Source organism: Pithys albifrons, chromosome 7 (genome assembly GCF_047495875.1).
Source record: "Pithys albifrons albifrons isolate INPA30051 chromosome 7, PitAlb_v1, whole genome shotgun sequence".
Classification (NCBI taxonomy): Eukaryota; Metazoa; Chordata; class Aves; order Passeriformes; family Thamnophilidae; genus Pithys; species Pithys albifrons.
The window spans coordinates 7,466,529-7,491,331 of record NC_092464.1 but is presented as its reverse complement, the minus strand read 5'-3'; the positions used below and the strand labels follow the sequence as shown (position 1 = coordinate 7,491,331).

The 24,803-nt window shown below is 40.3% G+C and overlaps 1 protein-coding gene across 12 annotated transcripts in view; it reads left to right on the top strand.

Annotated features, from left to right (window-relative positions):
- The window catches only part of KMT2C (lysine methyltransferase 2C), a 193,399-nt gene that overhangs the window by 70,182 nt on the left and 98,414 nt on the right, over positions 1 to 24,803 (top strand). For all 12 annotated transcript variants that reach the window (XM_071560791.1, XM_071560795.1, XM_071560794.1 and 9 more), the window contains 3 exons: positions 5,605 to 5,811; positions 9,302 to 9,441; positions 11,272 to 11,381. In XM_071560791.1, coding sequence (XP_071416892.1) covers positions 5,605 to 5,811; positions 9,302 to 9,441; positions 11,272 to 11,381 — 457 coding nt within the window. The remainder of the gene's footprint in view (positions 1 to 5,604; positions 5,812 to 9,301; positions 9,442 to 11,271; positions 11,382 to 24,803) is intronic.

Sequence of the window (24,803 nt, the reverse complement as noted above, 5' to 3'; positions counted from 1 at the left end):
TGAGTTTTAGAATAACTTCACCTCTGTGAGTATCTCACATGTTTTAGAACTCACACTGATGTAGACCCCTGGTGTTGTTTTAAGCCAGATCTTTTTTTTTCACATAAAATGCAGCTTGTGGCTCTTGATTTGAATTTACATAAATGGTGCAATGGTGGATCTTCACCAAGGACTAAAACAATTTACTCTTGAAATAACACAACATAAAAACAGAGGCAAAGTATTTTGTACATTAGCACAACTTGGCAGAGCTAAATAAATAGTAGGTCTCCTGTAGCATTTAATTTAGCCTTTTAGCATATGTTAGAACTAACAGGGTTAGGTGGGAGAAGAATTCTCAAGGTCAATTCTCATCAGTCTGCTTCGGTAATCAGTACAAACAATGCTCTGAAGTTCTATTTTGCTCTCATGTATTTCACTTCATTGTGCTGAACTTAATTTTAATTGTGAAAAATAGATGTTAAAACATTTTAAATTTCTGTAACAACTATTGTGTGTGAAAAAGACACCCTGAAGGCATTTCCAGACTGTTGCATAATTCCTTTAGAAGCAAACAAGCTTGTAGAAAAAAAATCACGATACCATTTTCACCTTCTATTTCAATCCAAAGTATGAATGAAATAGATCTTCATACTTTCCAAGTTGCCTTTTTTTTAAAAACTTTGATGCCATTGTTACTGTGGCCAGTGGCAGTAGTGGTCATCTCAACTTAGTATATAATGTAGAGGCAATGGCATAGCTAGTGGATCTTACTGGAATTGCCATGCCTTAGGTTTTCTCAGATATATCCATCTTTTCCTGTTTGAACAGCAAGAATGACTTGGTTTTATTGTGATTAATTGGAAAGGTGAATGCACAGCAAAACTTCTTTGGTAATCCCAGTCCCACAGTAAGCTGGGAGGGATTTCAGGAAAGTTAAGAGGTGATCATCTCTTAAGCTGAATCATGAATTTGTGTTTCTCCTGTTGCTGACAGCTTTCCTTCATCTCCCTGGGATGCTTGGATTCCCCTGTGCAGGCTCCTCTGAAGGAAGGGGACCTTTCACACCTCTCTGCAGAATAGGCAGGATTTCCTTTAGTCTGCTGCCTCCACCATTTAGTACTGAAAGGTTGGATAACTTCAGATGTCTTACTGGTAATGATGTTCAGCATAGGCTGCTTGCTGCCTTCCTTGGCATTCAGCTGTTGTGGGGATCCTGGAAATGTGGAAGGAAGTTATTCCTGTGCAAATGAGGAAGGAAAATTTGTTTCCCCAGGTGTATACACAGAGCTGCAGGCCCATGGCAGTGCCCCATATCACTGCAGACTCATGTCTTCTACCCATATATGAAAAATAGGCAGGAGAGAGGGAGGTCAGTCTGATACTGCTGAGGGTCACACAGACTCACATGGACAAATCTGAAGGTTTCCAGCAGCTGCACAGCACTCAAAGTGTACACCTGTGAGATACAGGACACTGCATAAACAAAACGTGTTTGCTTAGCTGTTCTGCACATCCACTTGTTATCCAGGAGCCTTGACTGACACAGGACACCCCAGTGCCCTTTCCCAGCATCCAGGAGGGGCTTCTGCTTACTCTTGGAAGTCTGACTACAGTGGGGGGACTTGCTGTGCTTCAAGTGTTGGTAATCCTGATGCTCAGCCTTAATTCTGTTGAAAAAAAAAAAGTTTGGGAGACTCTCTGTTTTACCTTAATTCTCTTGACTGAATATTTGCAAGCAAACCAGAATATGTTTCTCCTCCTCTGATTGTAATTTAATATTGTGCAACTAGTTGCCCAATACGGCATGTGTTGAAATGAACTCTGTTCAACAGGAAAGTCTGTATTTTAGGATGAGTTCTGATGATTGTATGTGATTGGTCAAGTAGAGGAAATAGTGATTAACTGGCTGCAGGCATTTTGTTTTCCTTTGTCAGAATGTGGACAGGAGAGGATTGTAGCACTTTAGGTTCTTGTCAAGGGATTGAGTAAATTCTGTGTGAGGAAGAGGCACTGACCAGACAACTCAATGAAATAAGAACTTGTAGAAGAAAATGGTTGCAAAAGCAAGAGTGCTGAGATTGACATGTTTCTTGTTAGAAAAGGCATCCTGCAAACAAGATCCAAGTCTGGATCTCCTCAGGTGGCTCAGTAGGAAAAGGCATTAGCTTGAGACATAATTAGCCTTTCTACCTCTTACTGCATCCTCATAACCCAGTATGTCTGGTCCTCTCTGAACATCATTTTCCCTCAGTGTTACATATAAAAATTTGTGTGCATAGAGTTCCATGAAATCCTTTGGGATGAGGTGAGGTATATAAGCACCTCCTGGTAATAAACCACCTCTGGAATTTTAAACCTGTATAAAAAAAGTAGTGTTTGTTGTGGGAAAATTTAGACATTAAGTTGAAGTTACGGATAATGATGAACTTACATTTTAGTTTGGAGCAGCTAAGATATATCTTAAATGGAGTATTGGTGAGCTGCTTCTTTCTTTTTTTCTTAGTAGCTTATAAAAAGATTTGTGACACGTCGTCTCTTGCTTTTTATCCCATTTTGAATTATCCTGTTCTTAAAATATTCTAATTATGATAACAGATCTAGGGTTTGATCTTAAGAGTTGCCAGTATCTCAATTTCACTATCTTCAGTATGAGAGCTCTTCTTGCATCACAGATTTAGATCCTCTAATTGCATATTGACATATGGAAAGTAGATTTGTAAGTACTTGCTGCAGTCCTCAGATGATAGGAAAAAAAAAATCTCTACCTTCTGCCCATACAGACAGTACTTAAAATATTTACTGAGCACTTAAACTTAAAAGGATAACGTGATGGAACTGGCCACTTAGTACTGCATGACAAGCCAGCTACGTGGCATGTAGGGAGAGACAGGAACGTGGCTTTCCTGGTGGAGGGTCTCTCTAGCATCCAGCTGCTAGGAGGGGGTTCACTGCCACTGACTGTTTGTAGGTATCTGCGTGTGTGATATATTTGAAGCCACTGCTCATCCTCCCTGAAAAGTGTGAAACCCTTTTTCCCCCCTTTTGTAATCCCTCCCCTCTGTTTCAGCCCCACGGTCTCTTGGCAGTGGTCAGGGAATGCTCTGCTGCTCCTGTCTTTAACTCCTGCATCTGTGTGTTCACAAGCCTTTATCAAAGGACTTCCGCAGCCCCCTTGCCGTGATGAACACTCCAGCACTCGCCTCAGCTGCAGTCCCCAGCTTTGCTGGAGCAGGAGCAGTAGCACAGACCATATGATTCTTGTCAGCTTCACAGCTGCCCGCACCACGCTGCAGAGTAGCTGTGAAACTCGCTGCTCCTGTTGTTTCACTCCACTCTGCTGCAGAAAGCTACTGCTGGAAGTTGTGCTGCTGGAGCTGCCTTGCAGACTCCAGACATATCAGCTTTACTCCTGTATGCCTTTTCAAATAATAATACCACTGGAAAAGTTTGTGTGGGTTTTTTTCTTAATTACTGTTTGGTATTTCTCACTTATAAACCTTAACATTATTGCATATTTGCAATGACTCCACTTTAAGGAGCTTTGTTTATTTGTTTGTAATTATCCTCGTCTTTTAATGAGCAGTGATAGTCTGTCCTAACAGGATGTATGAATAATTATTTATTCCACTGTGGATAATCTTGTGTTTGTAACTAGTGTAATTTATATACCATGATGCTGCCTGTTTAAATCTCTTAAGTCTCCTCACAAGTCTCTTTAGTCTCAACCAGCATAAATAGCTTTGCTTTCCCTGCTTAGGAGCAATGCCTACAAGGCCAGATCAGGTTTCACTGGCAGTCCAGTGGTTGTAGTCACTGACAGACAAATAATAGTGTATTTGTTGCTTTATGACTCTGCAAACCAGCTATAAAATAAGACATATGTACTGGATAGCTGTAACTATTCATTTTCCACTGTTCTTACTCTATCCATATTTTCTTTGCATTTTTTTTATTGTCGAGTATCTCTTTCTGAAGATTTCTGGAACGTGTCAGACATTTGCCATCAGCTCTGGGGGTTGTGCTGGCTCACACTGGTCGTGTGTTCAGGCAGATCAGTGAGGGAAGTGCGACCAATTCCACGAGATGAGGATGAATGTTTCCTCACAGTACCATGGGAGGGTGTAATTGGGTACCATGAATGGGACTTTTCTTACCTGCCCACCAGCCTGCATGCCCCCAAAGGTCCATCTGCAATAGGGAAAGTGGAATCCTACCGATAGACCATAAGTAAAAGTATTTGGCTTCATTCTGGGCTTGTTTTTGGGTTCGTGATGTGCTGCTCCCTTCCTTAGCATTTGACTGTGTGGTATGACCAGGACCATAGTAGTAGAGCAGTTCAGAGGCATTTACTTACCCATTTGTATTTTCTTTCTTCTTTTTCTCTTTTCCTGTTATTGTCTATGGTTGAGAGCAAAAAGATCCACCCCAGATTATGTTAAACCAAGGCTCAGGGGCTTTGCTGGGTTCTCAGGGTTTTCTGTTTTGATCTTTTTCTTTCCTTTTCCACTTTCACCTTTTTCTATTGCTGTTCTTGTCTCTCCAGGCTGAAAAGCATAGGCACTCTTTATTTTTTCCCCCCAGAATTTGGTAAATATTATGCAGAAGTTTAACCTTAAGGTTTTCTCTTCCTCCCACTTAACTTCCCTCCTCTCACTCACACAGCACAGAGTGTCCCAAATCCAAATGTGCCACCTTGATTTCACTGAAATCTATTTAAATTGAATCCAGGCATAGCCAAGCCTCTATCCAAGTGCCTGATTCCCTGAGGCATCTTTTTGCAGTCTTTGGGGCATAAATACGAAGAAAACAGAATTGCTCATTTAAGCATAAAAAAAAAGTGTTAAATGGCCTTCCTTTAATGCAAACTGCATTGCTTGCAGAAGTTCACATTTTAAGTTTGTGGATATGTTTATTATAGAAATATTTTTCAGTAGCTTCCATATGATGTGACACAAGGAGTGCTGTCAGAGCTGTCATTTCAATCCTGTCGCTATGTTATGCATGTTAAAACATAATTGCAAATGGCACACGGTATCGCAGCGGTCACAGTTCTGTAAATATAATATTTCTGTAGTAAAACTTTTGACATAATTTTGTTTCTGAATATTAAAGTAAACGTTTGGATTTTTGTATATTGTGTGCCCTGCTTTGTGTGACCTAGGGATTGCTATGATTTTCTCATTATTCTGTTTTCCCCCATGTTTTGTTAAACCTTTTGGTGTATAGTATTTGCACATTGTGTTACATATAAGCTGCATGTGCTTACAGAAAGGTGTATGTGTAGTAAAGTTCTGTGTGTCCTGCAATGTTCTGATCCTTTTTAGTATCTAGAGGCACAGAATTTTTGAAATTGTTTTAACAATTTAAATCTTATATGTGGGGATTTTTTGTTTGTTTTGTTGATCAGGCAGTTTAGTGAAAAAAACAAAAAGAGTTCTTTTAATGTAACTGTAAATTAGCTGGAAATAGTGTTTCTGAATGCTGAATTCTGATACCTGACAGCACTTAGGAGCTCCTATTGTTTTGTTATAAAGGGTTAAATTGGCGTGAAAGTTGCTCTTTGATGGTGTATCCTCTGGTGGTTTTCCCCCTGAAAAGAAGTAATGATCTTCCCTTTTACAGCGAACAACTCTGCGCCTTTTGTTACTGTGGAGAACGGAGCTCATTAGGACAAGGAGACTTAAAACAATTCAGTCCAACTCCTGGATATGTTATTCCATGGAAAAACCAGCCTTTAAATAAGAGTGAAGCCAGCGACAGCACCGATGGAGCTTGTGAGAGAACTCCAAGGCAAAACTCAGTGCCGCGCAAACAGAGAGGACAGAAGAAGTAAGTCCATTGTACAATAAATAGGTAATATTCTTGTTTTGCACAAAGTTCAGGAAGCATCTTTACTGATTCTGTACTTGCAATAAGCAAATAACTTCTACTTGTGGAAATGCAGGTTATTAATAAATTTTTTGAAGGAAAAAGCAAGACGTACAAAAACCTAACGAAAAGCAGAACCCCAGATCAGCCAACACGCGAGCAGTATAGGAAGAGCTGGCTCTTCTGCTTTTTAAAAATGGGTTGGTTTCTTCCTCCGAATGAGACTCTACTCTGGAAGAACACAGAAAAGAGACATAGTTACTGCAAAGCACAGGTCTACTTGTGAGACTGAAGTTAAAGTACACGTGAGTGTAGAAGACTTGGGCTTGTGACTCTTCATGTATTGTGCAGACTGGAGTAATGGGAAGCCTTTGCCCATCTGATCGGAGTTTTCCTCCTTGCCCTCCAGAGCTGGCTCTGGCACTGGTGCCAGTGCTGTTGCAGGCACACAGCAGTAGTTCTTGCCCTCCAGCAGTGGGGTTCGCTGGCAGCTCTCCCAGGTGGGCGGGTCTGGCCATCGCAGGGCAGTGCCCCGAGGCCGCTCAGTAATTTTGGGAGGTGTCAGGGGCGTACCCATCTTCGCAGAGAGTCTGTGCAATGTGCTGTGTGTGTGGCGATGGCATTTAGATGGGACCGGTCAGAGCCGCGCTGGCATGTCTGTTCGCACAGTTTTCCCTGGTGGATCCCAGGATCGCGGGGGCGGGAGGTGCGGGCGGTGCGGGGCTGGGGGCAGCGGTGCGGTGATGCGGGGCCGCAGGTGGTGCGGAGCCGAGGGCCGTGCGGGATGCAGAGCTGCAGGTGGGCTGTGCCGGAGGCTGGGGATTGGTTTGTGGGCGCGGGGCTGCAAGTGCGTGTTGAGGGCGGTGCAGCGATGTGGGACTGTGGTGCGGGGCGGTGATGCGGGCTTGAGGGCAGTGAGGCGGTGCGGGATGGTGAGGCGGCGTGGCAGGGCTGTGCGGTGATGCCTTGCGGTGGATGCGGAGCGGTGATGCGGAGCCGTTGGCGGTGCAGGATTGAGGGGAGGGTGGCGGTGCAGTGATTCGGGGGGTTGATGCTGTACGGCGATGCGGGGTTGAGGGTGAGCCGGTGATGCCAGGCAGGGATGCGAAGCCGTGGGCGGGGCGGTGATGGGATGCGGTGATGCGGGGCAGTGATGCGGGGCGGCGATGTGGAGCCGTGGGCGGGGCAGTGATGGGATGCGGTGATGGCGGGGCGGTGATGCGGGGCAGCGATGCGGGCCAGCGATGCGGAGCCGTGGGCGGGGCGGTGATGGATGTGGTGATGGATGCGGTGATGCGGAGCTGCGGGCGGTCCCCACCGGGGCCGGGGGTTGGCTGCGGGCGCGGAGCCCGACCGGGGGAGGGAAACAATGAAGGAGGCGGCGGCTCTGCCAAACGCAGCGTGTCTGTGTTAGTGCTCGGCGCGCGGGCAGTGCTGGCGGCCGGAGGGGCTGTGCGGGGTGTTTCACACCCGCAGATGTGGCTCCGGTGCACTGTGTACGCTCGTGTCATCATGTCTGGGGGGTAGAAGTGCACATTGTCTAATGCCGATACAGAAAAATGGGTTTTCTTAAAGCTGAAAGAGGTAACCTGAACCCCTCAGAGAGTTCCTGCATTCTATAGGCATGAGAAATTTTACTTTATAAAGGTCTGCCTATGAAGGATCAGGATGGGGTGAAAAGAGTTTCTGTTCAGGATGGGTTTGCAGGTAATTTGGGATGTTCTTTAAATTAATTGGTTTGACCTTGTGAGAAAACTTTCATACACAGAAAAATGCCTCATCATGGCTTTTTAAAGATTCTTTGAACTCCAGTGTTGTGAGATTAGCTCAGTTGGTTAAAACTTGATTGTAATAATGCCAAGGTCATGGGTTGAATCCCCTGTATGGGCCGTTGACTTAAGAGTTGGACTCGATTATCCTTGTGGGTCCCTTCCAACTCAGAAGAGTCTGTGTGTGAATGTCAGAGAAGGCTCCACTGTCAAGAGTGCTGAGGCCCTGGCATGGGTTGCCAGGAGAAGCTGTGGATGCTCCATCCCTGGAAGTGTTCAGGTGTGAGTTGGATGAGGTTCTGAGCAACCTAGTCTAGTGGAAGGTGTCCCAGCCCATGGCCGGAGGTTTGGAACTGGATCCCTTCCAACCCAAACCATTCTGTGATCCCACTGGACATGAGCAGTGTTCAGGAACCACCTTTGTCAGGCGGAATGGATTAATGTAATGCTTTGTTAAGGAGAGTCTTAATGTTGATAGTGTCAGAATTAATAGGTTTTGGACTGGTTTTTTTTTGATGTTTAGCTTCTGTCATGATGCAGGTCATGAAGATACCATGTGATAACGGAAAACTTTCAAGGTTTTGTGGGTGGTGCAGGAGAGATTGTTACTCTTTTGTCCATAAACTAAGGGTTTTTTTCCTGTATTTGTGAACGTAATTACTGAAGTAAAACATTCATGGTTTTCAGGAAGGCAAGGCTCTTGCAGTTATTTCAGTGCTTACTGGATCTATTGGCAAGTGCATTCATTTGAGTTATTAATAGGGGAGAATAATGAATTTCAAAGAATATTAATAGAAAATGCATCACCACCTTTCCTATCAATTGTTGAAGCATCAATTATCAGGTCTCTTATCAGTAAGCCTATTGCACATCCTTGGATGTCCAAGATAATTTTTTGCCTGCTGGAGATAAAGGTGGAGTCATCGCTTCTGTATTTTTTTAATGGAGTCATCTGAGTTGTATTAATTGTTTTCTGTTGGGAATAGAATTTGGGAAACAAATTAGGAAGATTTTAAACTAGACCCTCCCATGTCAGCAGCACAGTATAGTCGTCTTATATCACTGCATTTTTTATTTTCCAACCCCTCTGTTATTTTTTTTAACATTGTATAAAGATGTTTATTTCCAAACAGCTTTTTAAGTCCTGGTCTTTTTTCTGCCCTCCTCACATAGTTGCTCTATTTTCTATAGGCATCTCACCTCTGTCAGTCTCCTTTGAGGATACTGTCAGTGCTGTACCCTGGGCCAGCTGTTGGAGGGACAAGGCCCTATGAAAACTGCAGCTGGTGCTTACCACTTACACCACTCTCTTTTCTTCCTTCTGCATCTCTTCCCCAGAGTAACACAGACTGATTGCCGTTACCTAATTCTCCATTCTAAGAGTTGGGCAAGTTTTAATACCAAACAGAGTCACACTTCAAAAAAGAAGCATGTGTGTCCTGAAGAACTGGAAGAGAGCAGGCTTGTTTACTGAATAGCAGTTTCAACTGAAAACTATTATTGGAAAAAATGTTGGGCTAAAGTATGAGGAAGAAAGACTTTTGTTCATGTTGATTCTGTTTTATCACATTGGGAAAAATTTTTGTTGACTTTCCCTGAGTTTGGGATCATTTGTGAGTATCTGACTAATTGAACAAAGAATGTGGTCTCTTCTAAGTGTGTTTTTCCGCTCCCTGATGCAGATCTCGATCGAGTATAACATCATGTGCAAGCGTAAGCACCCAAACTGCTTCTGACGATCAGGTTGTCAAAGTCTGGGATGAACTCAGTTTAGTTGGCTTACCAGATGATATTGATGTTCAAGCCTTATTTGAGCCAACAGGTAAGATCCTTTTTACCCCTCTACAGTAGCTTTAATGACAGTGAAGTTTTAGAGATGTTGATTTTCTGTGCTTTTGAGCTTCTCAAGTGTTTGATGGTGCTTTGATCGCTTTTGCCCATGTCAGGTGGTAGTTTTTTATAGACTCCTCTTCAAGTACTGGATAGAATCCTCAGCTTTGCCTGGGGAAATACTTGTAATCTGCTGCTGAACTCGTGTTCAGGCACTAGCATAGTTCTGTTTTGGGGAGAGAAGGAAGAAGAATTGAGGCACAGCTTAATAAATTTCTCAAAAGTCTTAATCCTTACCTACCTAATCTCCTCCTGCAAATGCAGAGTTACTGGAAACAGTGGATTTAAAAGAGCAACATTGCTAGAGCAATAGTCAGAAAACTAACTGGTTTATCATCTGCTCTTTCATTTTAATGTAACTTCTATTAATTCAGTCATTAATTACTTTTCCAGAAAGCATCTATTTCCAAATGCTTTGATGCCATCAGTCCAGTCACATATTTTGCCTCAAAAAATGGGAATATATTTGTACAATAATATAAATGTCATTCTTTTGTGAGTGTGGAAACTTATTTTGAGTCTAATTAAGGGAAAAATATAATTTAATGGTTTTATTTAAATAGTTACACCACAGAGGGTGTGGATGGTTGGGGGGGGGGGAAATCATCAGTCTGCATTTTTAAAGTTGCTGTTATTTGTAGGTGACTCTTCCCAAGCCTGTACAGAGATTTTAGTGGGGTTTTTTTTGATTGCTTGAATGATTAAGTTGACTGAATACCTATGTTGAATAGCTAATATAAAGCATCATTTCTGGTCTTACATAAAGCTGTCACAGAATTCCTCTGGAAGTATGCATCATTTACACTGTTTTTCCCAGAACTGAATTAGAAACTTCTTTTAAGAGTTACCTGTTGAATTCTGCAAATCCTGAATTTTTGGTTGCATAGGTAACCATTTCTAATTATATCTCTGTGACGTTTGTTCTATTGACACAGGTTTCTCAGTCATTTATATGGTGTTTCTGTACATTCTGTATTTTGAGCTTTTAAACACTTGAGCATGTTCTACATGAACGTACAGACCTGTGTCCAGCCCTTGGGAATCATAAGTGAAGAGTAGGACCACAGGCAGATGTTATCTATGGTGAAATACAAGATCAGGTGTGACTCTGTGTGTATGTGTCACACAAACACTGAATGCAGAATCATAAAGTCATAGAATCCTGTACAGTCCAATGCTGTGGTTACATGATCAGGCAGCTGAAAATTAGAAACACATATGCAGGTGTTTTGTATAAAACAAAATTGCAGAATATTCAGTGTCTGATAGTAACTGCAGTATATTCAGTTTATGATAACATACCTGAAGGGAAGTTCTAGCCAGGTGGGAGTTGGTCTCTTCTCCCAGGCACTCAGCAATAGGACAAGGGGGCACGGGCTCAAGCTCTGCCAGGGCAAATTGAAGTTGGAGATCAGAAAAAAATTCTTTCCAGAGAGAGTAATCAGGCATTGGAATGGGCTGCCCAGAGAGGTGGTGGATTCACCATCCCTGGAGGTTTTTAAACTGATATTGGATGTGGCCCTGAGTGCCGTGATCTGGTAAAGGGACTGAAGTTGGACCAAGGGTTGGACTTGATGATCTTGGAGGTCTTTTCCAACCGAATCGATTCTATGATTCTGTGATTCTATAAGCACTGAATGTTGCAACAAGAAAAAAGGAGGAAGAGACTATCTGTTTTATCTGGCAAGTATTTACTCCTGGAACTGAGTTCCATACTTAGAGGAGGTGCAACCAAAGTTCTTTTGCTTCCCTGGTGCCTTAGGTCACTGCTGGGCTCATCACCGCTGTGCGGAGTGGTCAGTGGGAGTCTGCCAGACGGAAGAGCAGCTGTCGGTGAACGTGGACAAAGCTGTTGTCTCAGGGAGCACAGAAGTGAGTAAAAACACTTGAATGTTCAAGCCTGTAGGAAAATACACACTTAAAATAAGATTTCTTTGGACAGATCTTTATGGTAAAATCTACTGTTGCAATTTTTTAAAAAGGCTTATGGATTTGCCTGGAATATGTTGTTAATTAGTTTTGAGGTAACTGGAGGGTAAGAAGTACCAGACTGACCAAAACAAATTAGAGACAAAACCAAAGTTGAATTCAAATTAGGAAATGCTCTGCTAGATAGAGGAAATATTTATTATGCCAGTTTATATTAATTGCATGACTCAAATACAGTAAAAAATTTCCAAATTGCTTCCATACCGGTTTCAAAAAGCAGGTTAGTGTAGAAAAACTAGTTTCTTCTATAAAGCTTTAGTTGTTACTTTAAATACTGATAGAAATACATATATATAAATAATTAATCTTTTAATTTGAAATTATAGTGTCTCTGGCTAAGTAGGTAGCTTTGCAAAGGATGGACTCCTTCTGGTGTCACATCCTGATACCATTTCGAAATGCTGAAGATGCATTTCACACTGTTTTTACCACATGTAGCTATATTGTTTTGTCATATTTAGTCATGTCTGATAGGGTTTTAAAAATGATTTTATAATTTTTTTATATCAAATCAGCCATACTATCAACAAATTGGTGTATTTTTTGCTGTTTTCCCCATGGTCACGTTTAGGCCTTTTTTCAGTTGAGTCTTCTTGGTTTTCATGCATTATATTGGCACAAAAACATTCTGCAGGAGTTACCAGTAGATGTTCTCCATTGTGTGGACTAAAAAGCTGCTTTAAATCAATCTTAGATACCTAGATACAGCTTTCCTTGCACCTTCTACTCATACCGAATAAATGCTTTGTTTTGAATAATTTAATTGATTTCTGTGTTCCTACTTTCAAAATAAAAGACTATTCAGAATGAATAAACCTGACAGTATTAAGCTCTAGATGAGCTTGAAAATTTTAAAACATTTGTATGTGTGTGTCTATGTATAAAAAACTACAATAAGAATTGAAAGAACATCCAAATTAGAATACTTTTTTTTATCTCACTGCTGAAAAGTCTTTGTCCTCTTGTTTTTTGACTGATGACAGTGGTTGTAGTCATTTTGTGATCAGCTCATTCTTATCAACAGTCATTTTCATTGCAATATTCTGGTTTCTAACAGAAGTCCTTGCTGAGGTGTTCAAGTCTGTGCTTTGCTCTATTGAATTTCATCCTGTTTTCATTATTTCAGTTTCATTTCTTTCTCTGTGGTTCTTGCTCCTCCCCTGTGCCTCAGGGTGAAGCTGCCTCACCTTTATGTCATCAATACCTTTTAAGTTTTGCATAGATGTTTATAGTGGGAATATTTAACTGAGAGGTTTTGAAGAATGTCACACCAGTGGGGTGGTGCAGTTTCCATTTTGGCCCTGTCTTTTCACATGCTGAGCTGTAGCTTCGCTACTGATCTTTTCAAATTCTGCAAGTAATTTTAAGGTCCCCCTGTTGCACATGTTTCAGTGCAAAGCAGAGAGTGGAGAGAACTTTGAATCGAGTGCCATTCTGCGTATTTTCTATTCAACCTTTGCTGAAACCATTGAGAACCTTTCTTTGTGTGGTACAGCAGTCAGCCAGTGAAAAATGACACTGATTGGGTTATTCTCTATTATCCTTCTTGTGATATCCTCAGGGAGAGCAGAGCAAAGGCACAACTGTGAGGAATAGCTAGATGGAATGGGACTTTGTTATCCCACGATTACGCCAGGGAATTGTTTGCTTTTTCCCCCAAAATAGGAGCAAACTCTTCTGTAGTTCTCTGTTCCTGACCACAGAGCAGCAATGTAGGGATTGCTCAAAAAGTTTGTGTAGAGCTGATCTTGAGCCCAAGTTTGCTTGTGTCCAGGCTGTAGTGCTTGGTAATAATTTTCCCACTGCTTTTTAACTTGTGTCTAAGATAAAGAAGGCAGAAAACAGGTATAAGATTCTGATTATCCTGTGTGATAATGGAAAGGCTCAGGACAAGGTATTTTCTTTGTGTGAAATATGTTTTAAAAGTTTTGAATGAAAGGTATAGTAATGAATTTAATGCATGTTTTTGTGTTTACAATGTCTTGTGCTTTGCATTTGGGATTACTCCTAGTGTGATCTTACTGCATTTTAAAAGAAAAGTTCTGTTTAGATGTTCTGAATACGGTTGGCAACGCAGATGCAAGTATGTGCTCAGGACATACAGAAAAATAGTTTAAATAAAACCAAGCTGCTTGCTATTTCCTCTACTTGCCACCAAATTTGCTTTGGGTTTTGTTGTTTGCTGGTTGGGGATTTCTGCCTTCTTGGAAGTCCTTCTGGCGTGGGGGACTGGTTTGTGATGTGGTCTGCAGCACTGACATCTTTCCTTAGCTGGGAAAGCATGTTTTCTTTTCCTTCTGTTCATGTAAAAGTGAGTTTTTGAAGTGTACCAAAGTTTTGGTAGTATAGTCCATTGGTTGAGGTATTTTAATTTGCAAGCATTTTTTGTGGCTGTTCTTACCTTGAGGGTCTCTTTAATTTGTAAGCAACATTCATGTTTCTCATTAGTTAAGCTGCCTATTGTTTGCAAATCTGTTTTAACTGGATGTGACAGTGTTTCTTATTACTCTGTTTACCAGTTGAGATGCCCATTTGGCTTCACTGAACTTGTGATTGCATTAGTAAAGCTTGTGTGGACATGTTTCACTGACCTGCTCCAAAGTAGTTACGTTAATTCATTTTGGTTTTCTTCTTAGGCCTTGTTTGCTGAAGGTTTAAAATACAACATTGTGGAGATCTCAGTATCTGTGAATGTCTCACAAAATACCCTGCTTAGCACATCTTTCTTCTTCATCTCTTTCTTTTGACTCACTCATTTTGAAGGTCTGGCAAAGACATCTGACCAGCTCATTTCAGGTGTCTGGACAGAGGTGTGTTCTTTGACTTTCTTTCAAAGTCTTGGGTTTGCCATTCTTTGCTCTTCATGAGTGCACACTCTCTGTGTGTGAGGTGTATGAAGTCCTGGGCATCATGCTGGTTTATGACAATGGCCAAAGAAAAGCTGGAATATACAGCCAGGTTTGTGGTGGTGGGTGTGCTCTGCCCACTCAGGTGGTGCAGGTGCCTCAGTTCACCTCCCTGCTTGTCCGCTTATCTCAGTAAGGCAGAGTCATGGATTTTCCCAGTACTCTTTCTCAGTTTAGAGGTCATAAGGAAGAACTAGTGATCCCAGTGACAAGCATGGTGCCAGAGCTTTTCTCAGGATGACTCTTAATAATTCACCTAATTATCCCTGGAGCTTGTACAGTATGTAACGTAAAGAGCCTCAACACCCAGACATGGCAGTTCCTTCCACCTGTTTAATAGGGTTTCATGAGGATTTGGAGTAATTTTGATTCAAGTTTTGAAAGAAAAAAACTCTTCAAAATATAAACAGGGGAGAGAAAAGTGCCAGTGACTTGCTTGATCCAAAACTTAACTGAATTTTCATATAATTCATAAGTATATACAAGTCAACATAATAAAGGAAACTGTCTTGTCAGCTTTATGAAGATAGACTTTTATTGATAAGGTGTTTCTACAGTTACTTTAATTTTTAACATGTTTCTAGATATATATGGGGTAAGATGCAAAGATAGTATGAAATGGAGACTTGGTAAAATAAACTATACGAAGAAAATCGATTGGACAGAAATCGGAATTTTTTCTGAAAAAAAATTATGTGTGGGCAAGCAGAGTTTTCAGCTTTCTCTTGTATTTCTGGCATCAGTCTTATGCTTTTTAAACTGTGCTCCTTTTTGATATTTGGCAATGTGAACTTTACTGGCATTACCATTTTAAATGTGGAGGCTTTTAAGGCTTACATTCACTCACCTTTTAACAAGAGTGGTTTCTGAAATATTTTCAGGTGTTATTTAAGTATTGCTTTATAATTTTTGTGTTTATTTTACATATATTGAGTTAGGTTGTCAGCTGACGACAAATAAAATTTACTGCTTTTCTGTCTTACACTGTCTAACCACAGCTCCTCTGTATGCTACAGAGTCCCAAATAAGGTGAGGTGCTTTTTCTCCCCCAGTATGTAAGTAGCTCAATTCAAAAAGTGACTTTAAGGAAGTAGCTATTGTGTTTGAACTACTTTTGAACAAACTGTGCACAAGAAAGGAGTGCAATGGCAACTTTCCCAGCCAGCTTTTTCTTCTGATAAGGTGGAGAAGCAGTTTCCAGGTCTGGGAGGGTTTGTCAAGGACAACAAAGTCAAAGAAAACAATGTTGGTGGAAACCTATCTGCCTAAAGACTGGATAGGAGAAACATGATAGTAATGAAAAGTCTAAAGCAGTCATTGCAAAATTGTCCGTTACTCTGTTTCTGTTTTATAAAGTGGGGATTTCTGTTTGCCTTGAAATTCTGTATAGCTATTTACATGTTTATCTACTTCGCAGCTTTTCTTTTTTACCAATAATACTCAAGTTTTTCTTCAGGACCAAGACTCTTGCAGGCAGCTGAAAAATTGCTGTAATCTTCTCCCACCCATCCATTTTTATTTAGTTAGTTAATCAGGGCAGTGTCTCCTCTCCGTACGAGGCAGCTGTTTGCAGCTCCTGCTGGGTTTCTGCAGGCAGTGTTTGGTGTGCTATCCCTGTGAGAACTGGAGGAGTTGTTGCCTTGCAGAGGCTAATCCGAAGTGTCTTGCCTTGTTCCACACTCAAAGTGTTCTGCTGCTTTGACGCTGCACTCTCCTTTGAGCCCTTTTCACATGGTAACAGCCTTGATGGTTTTTTTAATACAGTTTCCCTTGAGTTCTGTCACCAGAGGATCAGGCTGTTGGAGATGCTTCCAAGTTGGGACGTTGTTACAAGGCTTGCATATTAAATGTCTCACTCAAACTTTCTTAAAGCCCTTTCCATCTACTGGTTTTAATTCTTTGCTCAAGACTTGATTCCAGCCTCAAGCTTCCCAAGCTAGACCAGAAAGAAATAAATTGAGGGGAAAGTTGGGGAACATTTAAAAGGTTTATACATGTTTTAAAAGGGTTTGTCCACATTTTGAATGTATCTTCACCTCTTAGCATCAATATGCTTCTCATCTTGTTGAAACTTTTCCATGTTTTTAGTGGTATGTTGTATATTTGTGCTGCCTCAAATTGAAAACTAATTTGGCTAAAATGATACTTTCTTTTGTTGTTCCATATAATTAAAATGAGCATTAACAGCCTAATATACAGCTAATTTCATAAACTGTGTAGGATTGTGCCCATTTGGCCATAAGAGTTTTTCATCTGGTTTTACTTCTTTGTGGACAAAAATGGAGAGAAATGGTTTAAATGACAGACTCCTGAATGTAGGGATGGTGTTGGCTTCACATATGTCTCAACCTCGCAGAACAGAGCATGGAGTGATGCCTTTGTTTTCTAGAGTGCAGGATTTGCACTTCCTCAATGCCTTAAAAGCTCCCTTCATCCTTTTTCATTATTGGAAGAGCTACTAATTCTTAAAAGCCAGGGAAAAATGCACTAAGAGAATATCATCTATCATGATTTATACGATTTCTGGGCAGAGTCCCCTGTATTTGCCTGTTTTTCAAGGACAAGTTTGTAACATGAAACTAAATGAGCAGCTCTGGAATTTGGTTCTTCTCCCAACTCTTTGAATTTTTTTATGGTTCTTTAGCACACACAAGGCACTTGGCTTCTCCTCATCTCCCTTTACTGCAGCTTGGGAGTGACTACCTGGCTGCTCTTTGGTGTGGTTTCTGATTTTATCTTACTGTGGGTTTTTTCCTGTAGTTGCTTTTGTCCTGCAACTGAGGAAGGAAGTACTGCAGGAAGTATTCTTCCAAAATAACATTTCTACTTTTTTTATGGGTGTCTCTCTCTTAGAGAACTCCAGTACAGAATGTGCTAGAGAAAGACTAGAGGAATAGTGATATATGTATCATCAAGAAGGCACTTGCATGTGCTTAGGTCAGTTTGGTAGTTTTGGGCAGTTCCTGGCATGTTTCAGACATGCTGTAGCAGTTTAGCAATGGGGGCCATGGATGATTGTAGTTTTCCATGAATTTCCCTCTTGTTATTTTGGGAGTTTCTCTAGAGATTTGTAGCCCTTTCCCTGCTGCTGATGCCAAGTGTTGTTTTTAAAGGACCATAGTGACTGAAGTTACAGGATTGGTAACAGTTTAGCACTGCAAATTGTCTGCCATGAATTACTCTGTTCCCAGAGGAGTTTGGATTTTGGTCACCTAAAGCCAGATCCTTTGTGTCTTGGAGCATGTGGATCAGATTGTTCTTACAGCTTGTTAATGACATCAGAAAGGCAATGTCAGTGTTCTACAATTGTATTTTCCAAGTTCTGCAAAGCAGCTGCAGTATCTTAAAATTATCATGATTGGCTGTGGTTTACTATGTGTAATTCTTCTGGAACACCTTTGTACATCATAAATTATGTCAGTACTGCTTTGGTAAATCTGTTTAGGTTCATGAGCTGCCATGGGACCTGTATGTGTGTTCAGATTTTTGCAGGTCCAGCAGTTTAAGAACAAATATTTGCCTGCTTAGTAAGATCTACAAGTTAATTCTCATTAGTATTGTCACATGAACAGTGATTGAAGTATTCTTTTGTTTGAACCAAAATAAGCTTTACCATGACATATTGTTACTCATTTCAGGTTGTAGAATCATAGAGTGATTTGAGTTGGAAGGGACATTGAAGATTATCCACTTCCAACCCCCCTGCATGGGCAGGGACACCTTCCCTAGAGCAGTTTGCTCCAAGCCCCATGTAGTGATAGGACAAGGGGGAATGGCTTCAAACTGAAAAAGGAGAGGCTTAGGTTGAATTTAGATTGGCAGAAGTACTCTTCTGTGAGGGTGGTGAGACACTGGCACAGGTTGTCCTGAGAAGGTGTGGGTGCCCCATCCCTGGGAGTGTTCAAGGCCAGGTTGAACAGGGCATTGGACAACCTGCTCTTGTGACAGGTGTCCCTGCCCATCTCTCCCCACAGGGGGAGTGGGACTGGATGATCTCTAGTTTCCCTTCCAATCCAAAGCATTTTTGACTTTGTGATTCTATTTTTTTTTCTGCAGCCAAACACAGAACAGAAACATGTGAATTACACTTCCCACAGATAAACAGTTTTGTTCCCTATCAAAACACAACACCTTTAAAACCACAGTTTAGGACTTCGCTTTCAAAATACAGTTTTCAGTTTCCCCAGTTGTCTCATAGATCACATCTTTTAGAACAAGATAAAATACATTCTTCTGTATTGCTGCTGATATTTAAGACAATGAAGCAATAGTTAAAACTGAGTAAATGCAAATCAAGAACTTTGTGCTTCTCTGCTTCTAACATGATTTTGTGATTATTTTGGCATGTAAATTATGGTTACTTTGGGATCTAATTAGACACCACACTTGCATGTGGATCTTCAGTGGTGTATTTATAAGTTTGAAAGGATTGCCATGAACTAGAGTGGTCTGTCTGAATAGTATGGTCATAAAGTGAGAGGCACGTGGGAAAACTGTGGCTAAAGTAAAGGCTGATGAAAGAAGGAGTCTGAAAATTATTTTAATTTTGAATTTTCCACTTACTGAGCAAAAGCAAATCCCTTCATTTATTTTCCTAGTCTTTCTGATGTAAGTGTTCCTTGCTCCTGAATACTTTGATAATTGGGTAAGTCTGGATATGTTATTGAAGGAGAGGTTGTTTGTAAGTGTTGATTGTGGCAGTGTAATTGGTGTTTGTTCAAGGAAGAGATGATCTGTTTTCCCTTTCCCCACTAGTTGTTGAATGGGTTGATATTTCAGATTTGTACTATCTGATGTGTGATGCACTGTTATCATTAAGTCACTTCTCAAGTCACCCAGCCAGAGAAAAAAATAAAGGTTTAAAATGCTACAGTATTAAATTGAAACTATTTAATTAAAAACTTGTTTATAAAATAATCTGATAAATATTAGGCTGACTTTTTCCCTAGCCAAAATTTAATTTAAAATAAATACAGAATTTTTTAGTTATTTCCCCGTGCTTTAACACTGTTGTTGTTAACATTCCATTAATGCTTCAGTGTGTTAAGGTCTCTGCAATTTCTACAAGTGAAAAAGTTTGTTTTAAATATGAAGAAATATTTATTTCAGGGCTATATGACACATGCCCAGTTCAACACTTTTAAAATTAGCATTTCAAGAAACAAAAGATGTTCCTTTATTTAGACACATAAAACACTGTCTTGTCTATGTGCGAATATAGAGTATTGATATGCCAAATATTGGTGGAGTGTTTAATTTAGAGCTTTTGGGGAACTTTGGGAGGAGTTTGTTTTCTTAACAAGTGCAAATACTTTAATGTGACTTTTCAATGTCTGTAGTAGTTCCTTGCTTGATAACCTGTTGTCATGTGAGACCTGTTTAGCTATAATTGACTTTTATATCATCTTTATCATGGTGATTGTATTCACAAGAGAAAGGCAGGCTCTAATTTGTGAATCATAGTTTGGAGGAGAGTTTTTCAGATAAAGCAGAAGAAAAGATGTGCATTTCTAAACAATTTTTTTTGAGATTTTTCTTTTGATGTGCTTTGTTCTGAGCCTTCTGTGAAATAACATCTGTGTTTGTATCCCCACCTATTTGTTTCCACGTATATGAAAAAAACATTGTCAGTGCACATTACAACTGGCTGATTAGAGTGAGACTGTGTCTTGTTCCTTCTTTGGCCTGTAAGCACTAAGTTCTAGAGGTTAACCCCTGGCAGGTGTTGCAAAGGGCCAGTGACCAATCCACCATGGATTCTAATATATACATTTTAGGTTTAAGTAATAAGCTTTTTTTTCAGAGTAAGAGAGGACTTTTCATAAATTGTCACTTTTTCCCAGTGCACAGATAAATTTTCTTGTGCTTCATTGCTTGGTTCCCCCTGTAATTTTTCAGCCTGAGCAGAGGCTCAATGTCATTATCCCTGGAGGTATTTAAGAAACGACTGAACATTGCACTTGGTGCTCTGATCTATTTGACAAGGTAGTGATCAGTCTAAGGTTGGAGCTGATATCTCAGAGATCTTTTCCAGCCTAAATGATTCTGTGATTTCCAGCAGGTGAATCCTGTAATACGTCATGCGGAATACGAGGAAGGAAAATACTTGGATCACTTAGGCAGCACTGAGTGTTATTCCTCAGGATAGTTTGTGTGGCAGCATCTAAAGGAAGTGTTTGATTTTTCAGCCTCAGCCCTTGCTCTCTGTCTCCCAGTGGTTCCTGCTGTGGTGCCAGGAGCAGGTTCTGGGGAGCTCACCCTGGGAGTGCTCCCTTGGCTCTGGAGTAGAAAAGCAGAGGCAGCCTCAGAGTTTTCAGTCTGTGGGTGTTTTTCAAGCTGAATGCTTTGAAAAATGCACCTTTCTTGGACTCCAGATGTCGAATAGGTGGGTGCTGGAATCAGGAGATTGTTGCTCCAAAGACATTTCTGAGACGGTTTTGATGCCGAACAGGCAGCAGGCAGGATACTGGGGGCAGCCTCTGAGGTGTGGGAAGCAGCCAGAATGGGCTGGGGGCACAGAAAGAGACCCAGAAGCAGCAATAGCCAAGCAAAGAAAGCCAAAAAGCCTGAGAAACATGAAAGGGCCTATGTTCCTGGAGGAATTTTCAGTGCAGGTTTCCCTTACTCAGTAACATTCACTGAAATAATTTACTGAAAGCTCTGAAGTGAAATTGTTCAGTGTGTGTTCCAAATTGCTGAAGTGTGTTTCACAAAGACCTTTTCTTCCTTTTGCATGACTTGAGTAGAAAACACTTTTTTTTTCATAATACGCCTGAAGAAAGTCTCTATTTTTTTTTCTCCTCCAAATCCCCCCCAGTGTATTTCTTAATGTTACTCTGAGCATTAAGACAATGATGTAGCAGCTCACTAACATTTTATTTCAAGTGTTTATAACCTGTGGGGGGTTATGTGTTAAAACCAGGGAGAACCTGATCTCCAAAGAGCACAGCAAGCTCACTAAAGGAAAATTGCACTGTCACTTCAATTAAGAATGTACCTTCTTCCTCGGCTAATGTTACAGTTTGCTGATGGGACTGACCCATTTGGAGGCTTTGTAGGAGAACATAAGAAAGTGGATACTTGGGCTTTTCCTTTCTCCTGTCTTTTTGTGCTCAGCAGCATTGGCACTGTCCTTCAATGCCTGCAAAACAGAGAATGTTACAATACAGTGCCCCCAGATTTTAAATGTGGAACAAGGCAATAACGAAATCTTATTTTAAAATGTATGAAAATATTTTTAAATTATTTTAATTATTAACCCGTGAATATTTTTTGCAAATAAGAAGGCTGGAGCTCTATATATACTTAAAAAGGCAGGAAGCCATACCCATCTCTTAACAAACAACAGTAAGTCCATAGAAGCTGACACGAGGAAGAGTGGCAGTACCACCAATCTCCTCACCTTTGTAGGTATTTGAATGCAACCCTCGTTTTCCAGCCTCACTCGTGGCTGCTTCTCATTTAAATATTTTATATTCAGTCTTTTCCACAGGTAATGTGGATTGATCTGTTAGGTTTTTTAGTGCTGGTGCTCAAGGGTCTAATTTTGCCTTTGTGTGATGGTTGTATTTATGAAAACAGACTAATCAGTCTTTTGGACTTAATATTGGTTAGTTTTAGTCAAGAACAGGACCTCATTATGCTTTGAGCATTATAGAAATAAAAAGGATTCTTCAGTAGCTTGTTCCTTAATATATAGCACAGGAATAAAAGGGTAAAATACCTTCATGGGACTTGTAGGTATATTTGCTCAGCTGTAGCTTTGTTTGGTTAGTGTTGGACTCTAATCTTTGTTTCATAGCAGTTTCCCTTTTAAATAGTATCTTATTTAAGCATGTCTTTTAAATTTATCATGCATGTGGGTCACATGCTTTTTCCTGAATAAGAACTTTAAAAGTCCAGACTTTTAAATGAAATTAGAGTTATAAAGTGATTTTGATTATTCCAGTCAAGAGAGTCTTTTTTCCTGATTAATATAAATTATATTACAGGTTTTCATTTGGGGTTTTCTCCCATCCTTAAAAAAACAAATCATGCAAACATATCTTAATTTAAAACTCAGGAGTGCTCATATGACTCTGTTGGCATCAGTTTGCTTTTAAGCAGTAGCCTAAAAACTACTTCTGAGACTGGTGTACTCAGCAGCTTGCAAAATCAAACCATTAGCAAAAAATAGTTTTGAACTCCCTGAAGATTTTATTATTGACTTCCATTAGTGTACATTCTGTCCCAGAGTTGCAGATTGAGCATAAATATTGCAGGCATCAGTATGAAGTAGTGCCATTAATGCAGGTGTCGTTGAGTGTTTTTTTAATAAGATGGAACAAATCAGGCATGAGAAACACATCTTATGAATCTTCACAAATGTGGACCAACTGCCCCTCATGTGCAAGTGCATAATGCTGATAAATACAGACATTACTTGCATTAGAGCCAGTTCCTCTAATGATGCAGGCAACTACTGATACTCATTTCTTTATGTGAAAGAATCAGTATTGTTTATTTTCATTTTGTATAGTTGTCCTCTCCATTGTGCACATCTGACCGGGGTATAAAAAGCAGGCAGACAATAGTAGGTCTGCTGCCAGTAATGAATATGTAGGTGTCCCATGAATCATAGTAATGATTAATACTAAGAATCCTATTGAATAGCATTAATTGAAGAACTAATGAAGTGGCATGTTTTCAAACCAACAGTTTCCACAAGCTTTTCTACCAGTGTACTTTTTCTTCAATGATATTAAATTTTTCCTTCCAAGATGTCATTTTTTAATTCAGTACATCAGGGAGGGAACGTAGCTGTTAGGAAATAAATAAATATGTGTTTTCCTGAAGCATCTAACATTGGGAAAACAGTGTGATATGCTGTATTGCAGTGGCATGATCTCACTTGAGATACAATGAGAATACATGTATTCAGTCTGCAATCTAGACACATTTTTTATAATACTGCAGGTATTTCCATGTCTAGCCTTTTCCCTTCCAATTTTTAATTTATAACACAGTATTTCCTTCTGCTCAGAAAGTTTTCCCCACTCTGCTTCAGTATAAAATTGCCTTGCGAAGAACTGTGAAGAATGGCAGAATCTGCACAATAAATAGTGAATCTGAATCTAAATAAATTGCTGTCAAATATCGAAGCAAATGTTGAGAGTATTTTTCCTTTCAATTACTACAGGTTTTTAGAGCAGTATTAGGTGTTATTTGTATGGTATTTCCAGGGAGATGTGTTGACAAATCATAAACCTTTAAAAGTGTATAGAGAACTTCTAGAGAAATAACACAGGAAGATTGTTCAGTTGTTACTGTTATTCTTTGGGCTTTGTGAGGGAAATGCTCATTTTCCAAAATGTGAATGGGTGCAATGCATTCAATAAGTAAGAGTTTTGGGTTTTTCAAATGTCATACCAGGTGAGTTTTTTTTAATGAGAATGACTTGAAATGGAGAATCGTTGTGGGGACTGTTACCATTACACATCCATCACTTCACAATATGCCTTGGGCACCTCCAGAATGTTTGCTTCCTGTCAGACATAAAACACTGTGATGGGTGAGACCCCCTGTAAAGGTCGGATCTGGCAGCAATGCTCACTTGCCTGAGAAAATGAAAGGTCAGAATACTCAGCATTCTGGTAGGACCAGAGGCTGAACATCACAGCAATGTATGGTTGTACTTCCACTCGTAATTTTATGTGAGCTTGTTGTGTTTGGTACTTCTAGAAGTTCATTTTGGTAGGTGAGTGCACTGTTACACTCTTATGCAACAGCTCCGGACTTCCTTCAGCCTTTACCAAACTCCATTAATTGAAATAAATCAATTCTGTGGTGAACCTTTTTTTGTTTTATGAATGTTTTAAGTAAAATACTCATCCTAGTACTGTGACAGCGTTGTTATCTTAACTCTGTCACAGCATTAGGATGTCATCTGATGCTGAGATTTCTATGCCATCAGATAAAATTGGTTTTGGAAAACAGTGCAATCATCTTGATTGTTTTAACCATCTGAACAGCTCTCTAATGCTACTGGACCGCTCACATGAATTAACTGAGCAGCCTGTGTCTCTTGAGGAGTTTATTTGTAGATGATGATGATTATTATGCCCAGGAACCACACTGAAGCACTTTCCACTGTGTTAGCATGGGGACAGTCTGTGTTTAGGACTCCTGGCCCTGCTATGCACTTACAGCCAGGTCTGTGTGGAAAATACACTGCCCAGTTCATGACACAGAATCCACAATATGACTCAGGGTCTCAGCTTGGCTCCTGCTCTTTCTTCAGGCCCGTGTCTTTCGTTGTTGACCAAAATTGTTTCCCCTTCACTAGCTCTGATGTATTATTCATGTTATTTCAATGCGGTTTGACTTTTGATAAAGGAATGGGATTTCCCCATTTGACTGT